Source organism: Lytechinus variegatus, chromosome 2, assembly GCF_018143015.1.
Source record: "Lytechinus variegatus isolate NC3 chromosome 2, Lvar_3.0, whole genome shotgun sequence".
Classification (NCBI taxonomy): Eukaryota; Metazoa; Echinodermata; class Echinoidea; order Temnopleuroida; family Toxopneustidae; genus Lytechinus; species Lytechinus variegatus.
This window is the reverse complement of record NC_054741.1, coordinates 77,029,311-77,040,439: the sequence shown is the minus strand read 5'-3', so window position 1 is coordinate 77,040,439 and position 11,129 is coordinate 77,029,311. Positions and strand designations below refer to the sequence as shown.

The 11,129-nt window shown below is 38.4% G+C and overlaps 1 protein-coding gene across 1 annotated transcript; it reads right to left on the bottom strand.

Annotated features, from left to right (window-relative positions):
• Positions 1-4,348: 4,348 nt before the first annotated feature.
• On the bottom strand, positions 4,349-9,556 carry LOC121409639 (homeobox protein MIXL1-like). Its single transcript, XM_041601548.1, has 3 exons — positions 9,160-9,556; positions 7,232-7,527; positions 4,349-6,199 (listed from the first exon to the last, which is right to left on the bottom strand). Exons 1-3 carry the CDS (start codon positions 9,239-9,241, stop codon positions 6,092-6,094), a joined length of 486 nt encoding a protein of 161 aa, XP_041457482.1. The 5' UTR covers positions 9,242-9,556; the 3' UTR covers positions 4,349-6,091.
• Positions 9,557-11,129: the final 1,573 nt, after the last annotated feature.

Genomic DNA, 11,129 nt, shown 5'->3' with positions numbered 1-11,129 from the left:
ATTACGTAGTGTAGTAATTCGAATTACTACACGACGTAAATAATTACGTAGTGTAGTAATTCGAATTACTACACGACGCAATTCCGAATTACTGCCCAACGATTTAATGTCATGACGTTAAATGAATTAGTGTCGCTACATCAAATAATTAAGGTCGTGTAGTAATTCGAATTACTACACGACGTAAATAATTACGTAGTGTAGTAATTCCAATTACTACACTACCTAAAGAATTACGTCGTGTAGTAAATAATTACTACACGACGTAATTCCGAATTACTGCTCAACGATTTAACGTCATGACGTTAAATGAATTAGTGTAGTGACGTTAAATCAACCAATGAGACCGTTCGTTATATGAGCGCAATGCGAAGAGCTGAGACTACAGAGTATTGTACAGGAACGTACCGGCAGGAAGTTAGTTGGATGTCCTGACTAATCTCTTGGTGCCGCCAGTGGATAGAGTAAAAAAAACAAGGAGAGAGAGATTACATAATAGGAGAGAGAGAAGCGAAAGGGGGAGATTGGAAAGAAAAGAAGGGGGAACGGGAGAGAAAGAGAAGGGAAGTTAGTTGGATGTTCGATATTCGATATTCAAACTGTGAAGTTGGTTTGATATTCAGGTTCGATATGCAAACGCCTGTGAAGCTGGACCATTTTTTTTTTGGTGTGAAATCGCCATTTTGTTTCCGCTCAAGCGCGATCGCATCAATTGTATAGGTGTATACCCATCGTGTTCATGATTACAAAAAGTGCTTAGAACGTCCAGATATCATCCCCGGATATCAAAGCTCTTCGGCTCGTGAGATATCATCTTCATGGACCAATTAATTATGCAAACTGCTAGTCCTTAACAGGTCCCTTTTCAAGTCACTGATTAGAGACTACATTTAAAATAAAATTTAGCTTGCGCCCCACGCTCTGTTTTTTAAAAAAATGTGTGTCACCCTCCCCCTGGCCCCAAAATGTTACTTTGTCTCCTCCTAGGTTAAAAACCTTGGTGCCGTCACATGCCACGGACCCGATCCGCATAGCACTGCCCCCCCAAAAAAGTTCTACAACCGAGAATAGGAAATGATAATAGGAAAGAAAGGAAAGAAAGATGATACGTCATTTTATGCATACCATGTCAAAATCAATCTCAAAGTTAAAGTTTTTTTCTCTCGCTGGCTCGAGACTTATTATTAAGCAAATTTTTGCTGCATGCGCCATTGTGTGCCCCCTCTTTTTGTTCTTATAACGCACTGAGCTTGGGGCTTCGCCCTATTGCTCGGGGCACAATCATAAAACATCCTGTTCATACAATGATATGACCCCTCCGTTCTCCCTTCTCTTTCTCTCCCGTTCCCCCTCCTTTTCTTTCCAATCTCCCCCTTTCGCTTCTCTCTCTCCTATTATATATTCTCTCTCTCCTTGTTTTTTTTTTACTCTATCCACTGGCGGCACCAAGAGATTAGTCAGGACATCCAACTAACTTCCTGCCGGTACGTTCCTGTACAATACTCTGTAGTCTCAGCTCTTCGCATTGCGCTCATATAACGAACGGTCTCATTGGTTGATTTAACGTCATGACGTTAAATCGTTGAGCAGTAATTCGGAATTACGTCGTGTAGTAATTATTTGCCACACGACGTAATTCTTTAGGTAGTGTAGTAATTGGAATTACTACACTACGTAATTATTTACGTCGTGTAGTAATTCGAATTACTACACGACCTTAATTATTTGATGTAGCGACACTAATTCATTTAACGTCATGACATTAAATCGTTGGGCAGTAATTCGGAATTGCGTCGTGTAGTAATTCGAATTACTACACTACGTAATTATTTACGTCGTGTAGTAATTCGAATTACTACACTACGTAATTATTTACGTCGTGTAGTAAATTGAATTACGACACGACGTATATACGTGTTTTTGACGGTCTCCTGCTTCCATACCAATTCGAGCTCAACACCCATCATCACCGGGGCTCATCAATCAACTCTTTATGATGAACCATAGGCTACGTTATAGACCTTATCGCAAATAGATTCACGCATAGGATCATGGGATCGCAAAGGGGGCAATAGCGCCGCTATTGTCCGGATGCGACCATGCGACCTCAAGCAGCCGACAATATAGTGTACGATTTCCATAGTGAATAAAAATACGATCGACGCCCGCAGCCAACATTTTTCTAATTTCCACTAAACGCCTCGTCATATTTGTTCCAGAGTCTAACATCACTTTTCTTCTTAATCATGGGTGGCAGAGATAGATGTGCTGTCTATATCTGCAAGAATCACAACAGACTTTACGAAAACAAGTGCAATTTTGTTTCATTTTCGCGCACTGTCTTTGCGTATTTTGAGCTGTGCAGCTGTGACTGTGCAAAGTGTGCTTGTATATGCACGGACAGCGGGCACTCTCGGCCCAGTAATAGTGTACGTCGGCGAGGCAGTCACGGTGGAAGAAACTGGTCCCGGAATTCCAAGCAATAATAAAATGATAATCAATAAAACAAGATCTGCAGTAGATTACTTTGTTCTAGTTATTTATTTTGTAATATCATTCGATAGTCAAGAATACATGTTTCATATAAATAAATATCTCAATCACGATTTTATTCAGAGTAGGCCTGTAAACCCGGAGCTGTGTTTTCTTTTTCTCTCCACAGATAGGCTACATAATTATTGCATATGATTCAGGATTATGGTCGGACATTCTGAAGTTTTATTAGTGGCATGCTTAGACAAAATAATGAATCTAAACAAAATGAGAATAGATGAAAGTATGTTGAGGGTAAAATAAGTTTAAAAAAAAATAAAATAAATGAGGAAGGTGATCTGTAAGAGAAGTGACTGAATGCGATGAAATTTTGAAATAAGATATTTTAATCAAAAGAATGAAATATATATAATTTATATGAATTAAATATCCATCATCTGCTAAGTTTCAGACAAAATAAAATTACAGAGAGGTTGGACGGATATAGGGTTTCACGGGGTCATAAAATGTTTTTTTTTTCCTGCTGGTTTATATTTCACCCCCCTCCCCCGTAACAGAGCTTGTATGATCAAACTCAAAAGCCCCCGGCTTGCAAAAAAAGGACTATATATTTCCCCCAAAATGACAAAAACTAGCTAAATTTATGTGGAGATAATATGGTCTACATCATGATTCTCATGAATATTCTTTAATGGAAAAATATTTCTGATCGCCGACGTGCTCTTTTCTTTTTTTCGATCGGCATTGACCCGCAATCACCGTCTCACTTTTCCCACAAAATCTTCCCAAGTTTAGCCCCAGAAAACTTCGAAAATACGGTGAGTATTGAGTTCATATTTTCACTGGGCAATCGTGATACAAAGATTGTTCTATTAACCCAAATTCAAGTATCCAAAATAATTTAAATACGAAGAAATCAGCCTTTTAAAAAAGCCTGGATTTTGAGTGACACTACACAAAACATATGGCGTTGTATGGCTTCCCGAAATCCGATTCCGCGTTTGCCCCCTTTCGCATCCCGTGATCCTCTGCGATGACAGACGCCCTCACGCGACAAACGCTATTTGCGATAAGGTCTATTCCTATTTAATCTATTTTGCGTTGGCTTGTTTGTTTTTTTGTTTTTGCAACATGTAGAATACAAACACCAACCAACCAATCACGCCGCGAGAAAGACAAGACATACTTTTTGTAGCACTGATCTATCCTTACTTATTATAGTATCTCTATGGTCCATACAAATCATCAGTCCTTACGAGTCGAGTGGGAATGTGGGCGTGTACACGAACGTTGCATGTCGGACCCGGGGGGGCCACTTACATTGACGAGTGGATACCATGCGCGACCAAAAAAACACGTAAAAAGGATGTCCTTTTCACGATAGGGCACGTTACGTACGTAACGTGAAAAGGGTGTCAAAAACACAAAAATAATGAAAAAAGGGTATCTATTTCACTAGAAAAATTACGTGTTTAGGGTCGAATTTGCGGGGATGATAAAACAAAATTAAAATGTTTTATAAAGTATGTCCTTTTTGCCCCAACACTACGTGTTTAGAGTCCTATATTTGCGCGAGGTGTAGAAGGTGGGGTCGTACATGTAAGCCGACAACCAAAGGACCCGTAACAATAAAACATTCCTGTACTTGTTTAGGGGTTCATTTCAGGGAATATTTGCCAAGAGTATCGTTTTGTTTCCAATACTTGTTAAGGGTAGGGTTTCACACGCCAATACTTGTTAAGGGGTGCATTTTCAGAATATGGAAATTACGTGTTTAGGGTGCTTTTCGAGACCCCATGGTCGCGCATGGTATCCACTCGTGAATGGAAGTGGCCCCCCCGGGATGTCGGAATACTTCCAGTCCGTCGCCCCCTCCCCCAAAAGTAATAATAGTGATTAGGGTGGCCAGAATAGGCCATTGTTTATCTCAAATAATTTTGAAGTCATAAGTCTTGATATTCATATTCACTGAGTTTGGCCGACATAATTTTTTTTATATTCACAAAATAATTTCCCTACATGACAAGGATTGCTTATCATCGGATTGATTTAAGAAACAGTCCTTGAAATGTACATCGAATTCGCATTTATTGTTAGATAGCCTTCGGCTCATGCTCAATGCAATTCATTGGGTCTTTATCCCCAGAATCAGAGCTCGCATAATTAACTGACACTGACTGACATTATCCTCATAATTTCCTTTATACCTGGCAAAAATTAGTAGTGGAGAAATTCAGCTGATGCTTCGCGCTCGCATTTACAGATGCAGAAACACGGGAAGGTGAGAGGGAAAGAAATGGGAGAGAGCGAGAGAAAGAGGGGTGGAGGTTATAGCTATATGTAATTTTACGATAGCTTCAAAGGCGACAAGGTATCCCCCCGCACGTTCGGAGCGATGCCAATACATGTACGTGGAATGGAATCGTGGCAAAATTCCATCGGTTTTTCGCATGCACCCCATTATCCTCCTAATAAACAGTATACAGGAGGCTCATGAGGCATTAATAGACATATTCCAGGTATAATATCATTGAAGATAAACCAGTTCCACAAATTAATAAAGGGGTATGTGTCTGTTGAACCCCAAATACATCCCAGTCCCGATGCTAGCTGACATACCGCTCTCATCTATTAATAACAAGATGATAGATGCTATATATTTCAGTGTTTGTATTTCTCCCTATGTTTTTGTAAAAATCTCTCATGTAATGTTTGTGAATTTTAATCCAATATCGAGTGAATATTTTTCGTATAACCTTTTTTTAAAGTTTGATATGAACAGACTAGATCATCACATCACGTATAGGCCTATTAGGTCTGGATCTTTACCTTCCATAGAAAATATAAATGTTTTTGTTGTTGTTTGTTTCTTTGATTTATTATATTGTTATAATAGAACACTTCTACATACAGACAATGAAGCAATGAATCATCAATAAAAACAAAAAGTATGAAGCGCAACATCGAGACTATTGACCATGTCTTGAAATCTACGCTGGATCACAAAGGGTCGTTCAAAAGATCACCCCGAACAAAATGCAAAAAGAAATATTCATGATGCATGGCAGCGATAACAAAAAAAAAACTCATGATATTCAAACAATATTATGTTTTGGTAGTAAATCGGTAAATCGGGATACATCTAGTTTTGAAGTACTGATTTTAACAAGGGCCCTGATAGAAACGAGCAAATGCTGACCATTTACTAACGAAACATAATGGAATACTGCATTAATCAATACTTATATACGAATATAGGGCCTACATTTTTCTTTGTGGTCGAATTTTTTTTTCGGTGGGGGGGGGCTTCAGTCTCCAAAGCACCCCCTCCCCCTGAAACCGCGCCGCGCCTCTTACAAACAAAAAAGGTGAAACCATCTTTTGTGACTTTGGTCTGATTTCAGTACACGATAGAGTGGTGCACATTCCCGGGGGCACATTCATAATGAAAACAAAATCCACTCTGTTTTACATGTAATATATATGTACATACAGTATATTAGCTCCACTTTCGCAATCAGTGTCTTTTATCAATTATGAATTCATGGGTATGGTGACCATCGAAGAGATTGAACAGTCCAAGGTTTGGTGGAGTGCATCACAGAGGCCGCTCTGAAGATGACATGGATCGAGCAACTTGGTGGTGATGATGAAAAGCTTGTCGCGATAACTTGCGCTGCTTGGCTCTCCGGTTCTGAAACCAAACCTGTTAATGTATATGGGGGAACGGCTGAAGGTTACAATAATTTTAAAGGAAAGTGAGCGTTATATCATATAAGAAGAGTAGAGGGAGGAGAAGGGAGGGAGAGAGAGAAGGAGGAGGATAAGGGAGAATGTGAGTAGAGAAGGGAGGAGAGTGGTTGGGATTATCACAAGGGCGTTGGATTGCTATTTTGGATATTACAGTCATGAAATATTTTCTCGATGCTTTAATTTGTTCCCTGTTTCATTTCGTCTTTCTATTCCTTTTTCTTCTAACAGAATACACAGACTTATCGATAATTGATGAAACAGAGCTCTCAATATGGAATATGAATTACGCAAAAAGGGTCAACTTTAAAAGATGTCCGGCAATGGGTGTGACCAAACTAATGAATAAATAAACGAAGTGTGATAATCATGATTCCCTCTCCGAGGTAGCGGATGGGCTTTTTAAGTTTTGTGTGAAGGCGCTGGGCCGCTATTGCCCCCCTCCCCCAAAAAATAAATGAAATAAAGATGATCATAATTGGTAACTCTGAAATCCTCGGCTTACCAAGGTTATAAGTTCTTGAAATGTCATATAGCTTTGAAAATATTTCTATTTTATGAAACTTATGCAAAAGGATAATCAAGACTCACTGATCATCTTCTTGAGTTTCAAGTCACTTTTCCTTTGGGATCAATGAACAATGACTGTATTAAAATTGGAATCTCAACAAATTTGATGCTAAGTTTTTGAATCATCATAACTTTAAAAGCATATGGATCTATATATTTCATGAAAAACTAAAAATAGTATCAGTATAAAATATTGCCATTAGATGTCACCATGCAACTGTTTAATACAATGATCTAGTTATTTTCAAAGTCAACAGCACTTGCTTTTTTGCAACACGTAATTCACTGAGGCGAGAATACATTCCAATTGTCACGTTTTCATATGTGTGCACAGCGGGGGGGGGGGGGGGGTCCGTGACCCCTGTCTATATGTATATTTTTTCCACAAATTTTCATCATTTTTAAACTTTAACTTTACCTGTATTCTCGACTCGTTAAGCTGAACAATCCTTGCCAGTTCTTCTCGGAGAGTGATATCAGGATAAGGTGTGCGAGCAAAGGCCGTTTCAAGGACATCAAGCATCTCGGCATTGAACGTCGTCCGTTGTCGACGTCGGGGTGCCCTGACCGGAGTATGGAACACATCCGTTGGTGACACGAAGGAAACGTGTGGCGGAGGTGCAAAGTCTGAAGGCGATGATGATGTCAGAGGAACATCAGGACGGTTCCTCAAGGGGAAGTGTATTGGAGAGGTAGGGGTTGCAGGTATGGGGTCTATGTGGATCAAGAATTAAAAAATCATTATCTTCTCTATCTTTAACAACATACAATTTCTTGAGATGATTACAAGGCGAATCAGTAGCGGCATCTAAAATTTAAACAGCGTTTTCACACAACTATCTCAGCGGGCAGTGGCGTAACTACAGGGGGGTGGGTGGGGGCGGGGGCCCCAATCGGCTGGCCAAAAAAAAAACGGTGGAAAAAGAGAAAAAGAGGGAGAAAGTGAGAGAAACGTAATGGGAAGGAAGAAATTATTGTTATAAAGTATGGTATGTTATATTATAAAAATAAAAACATATCATAACTTTATGAAACATAATTTGCTCAGGGCATATGTCTTCATTGTTCCTGATGCTCGCATTGTCTGTTTAACGAGATATATAACCCTGTTGTACTAAACCTCCCGTTTTGTAGTCAATATACACCAAATATATTTCCTTGCACTTCGAATTATTATTGTTTTATGTAGTGACGCATCATTTTAAGGTCTTCATATAAATTTCCAGTCCGCGCTTACGTTCGCATTAGTGAATTGATGAGATATGTCTGCTCTTCATGAATTCCTATAATCAGTCCTTAAAATGTCCCTTTTTCTGATCTGAATATCAAAAACTTCAGCTTGCGCTCGCATCATTTGGTTAGTGAAATAGACTACTATGGTGAGATATGTGTACTCTTAATGGATTCTTTGAAAAAATAGTCCTTAAAATATCCATGTTTGGGGTTAATCTATACAAAAATTTCAGCTCGCGCTCGCTTCATTTGGTTAGTGAAATACGTATGGTCTTCATGTATTCCTACAAACAAGCCTTAAAATGTCCCTCTCCAGATCTGAATTTCCTAAATTTTCAGCTCGCGCTCGCAATATTTGATTAGTGAGATGCGCAGGTTAATCATGATTAGAATTATTACAAGCGCTTTATGTGTTTAGATGCATATAATTCTAAAAAAAAAATCAGCAAGCGCTTGGCACTTGCATTAGATTACTTTGGTGAGATATGTATACTCTTAATAGATTCCTAAAATATATGTCCGTTTGGGGTCAATATATACAAAAAATTCAGCTTGCGCTTCGCGCTCGCATTGTTTGTTTAGCGAGACAGGTACATGTCATGATTACAAAAATTTGCTTATAATGTCCCTTTTTAGGTCTGAATATAAAAAATTTGCAGCTTGCGCTTCGCGCTCGCATTATGTGATCAGTGACATACATATCCCACTAGGTGACTCAAATTTTTTGCTGGTGCCCCCCAATGCCGTGACTCACGGTATGCCACTGTCAGCGGGGCTTTTCGTTAACATCTGACAAATAATCAAATTTGACAATTTTCTTAGATTTTACTTCACTGAGAATCACAGATTTCTGAGGGTTCACTATCAGAACTCTCGGGTAAAACAGTCTTTTATTGTCACGAATATCCCAAAAGTCATTTTCATGAAATAATGCACCGCAACGCGTTTTATGGAAGGACTATCGGACTTTAATGGACAATATATAGTAAAGTCTACGACCTCAGTCTCATTCCTATAAACTTTGTGACATCATCCACAAAAAGTGACACAAATGGGAAAACTTCGCCAACAGTCTCATTCTATCTCATTTAGAGCAACTACAAATAGTATTACCTTTAAGTGCCGGCACATCTTCTGTTGATCCGCTTTCCCTCTCGAAAATTGGTCGAAAATATGATTGGACTTGATCTTCCATTGCCAAGAGTTAATTCCATACGCTTTAAAAGCTCTCAAAATTTGATTTGACAGTTTTCGTAACGGACATGTCTTTATCTATCTAGTTTTCAGCAGGTTTGGTGCGATATAACAAGAAGACAAAATCACGCTACCCTGCCTTGAACGCCTAAGGGGTAACATGTTGCTTGATTAGAGGCTATTGACAAGGGTTAGGTTTCAGGTGCAAAAACTGGATGATTAACAGATGTAAATTATAATGCATATAGTGTTAGACAAATATTCATAATTGCAAAGCGGGTTCGACGAATTCGTAAGAAATGAGGATCCAACAGACACCATGCCACATGAATATAAAATGTTAAAGTACCCCCCCAGCAAAACCTTTTAAGTAAAATCTTGCACCGTAATATTGAAAAGATGATAAAATGCATTTTTCTGTTTCTGTTCGCAACCGGAAATAGGGCCTACATCAAAGATTCAAAGATAGTTATTGGTACTATTCTGTAAACCTGGGCTGCATCCTAAAAGAAATACATCTATATCTGCATTCCTACAGTTGTAAATTGATAGGTTTCATTTAGGGTGCTAAGTTGCAGAGATAAGGATCTCACAGTGTTTAAGTGGCCGATAAGATTTTGATCTGATTCTTAGATTGGTATGTAATTCATACCATTTGGTTTGATGAAATTTGGGAGAAAGAGAGAGGGAGATAAATGACCACTGACAATTATGAAATATCTTCCATTTGGACCAGGAATAAGAGATTTGAGTAAATTAGAATATGAAAAAAATATATATAAATAAAAATATAAGAATATGTGAGAGGTTGTCGAGGTAGGAATCAATGAGGAAGATACGTAATCCACTTAGCAAATAATGCTGGTGGGTATACGGATCTGAAAAACATAGGGAAATGGTAAGGGCGCCAGAAGCTGGGGCGGGCACATTTTTGCTCTATAAAAACTCTTGATCCCCCAAAGGACTTTATTTAACAAATAAGAAGACAGAGAAGAAGAAGAGTTCAATTCAAAATGGTATATAGAAAAATATTTTTTTGCGGCAAAAGCCGAATTGCAAAAGTTTACATTTCAAACAAAATCATCAACAAGGTAAAAATAACTTAGTATTATGAACAAATTTTAATAAAGACATATAAGTAACAAGGTGTATCATAAATAAATAAGAAAAGAAGAGGGAGAAGAAAAATAACGAAAAAAGAAGAAAAAAGAGAAAAAGGGAGAAAAGGAAGAAGGTAGAGAACTGTCGTTATTCCTTCTTGTAAATGCATATTTCAAGCCAAGAATGTTTTAATCCAAGTGAACTAAAAGCAATGAATCCCAGCTAGTGAGGAGCTAAATATGATACCCTATCATTCCTGTTTTAACAAAGTGTGAGTATATTTTCTAGAATCATATCAAATCCCCCCTTTAAACAAGTGGAATGCCTCTGGCCGTCTCACCTGCATCACGCGGTTCAATATAGCAGCAGTGCTGACTTTGAAAACTACTCGCACAAGATGTTCAGTGATACATGGTTACTCTTATGTCCACTGTTTATGAACTAGACCAATAAACTTAGAGACATGATGGTTATTCAACAAAAAACCCCAACATGGCCAAAGTTCATTGACCTTACATGACCTTTGACCTTGATCATGTGACCTGAAACTCGCGCAGGATGTTCAGTGATACTTGATTACTCTTATGTCCAAGTTTCATGAATCAGATCCATAAACTTTCAAAGTTATGATCATTCAACAGATACACCCAATTCGGCCAAAGTTCATTGACCTTTGACCTTGTTCATGTGACCTGAAATGCGCACAAGATGTTCAGTGATACTTGATTACTCTAATGTCCAAGTTTAACGAACTAGATCAATAAACTTTCAAAGTTATGATGGTAATT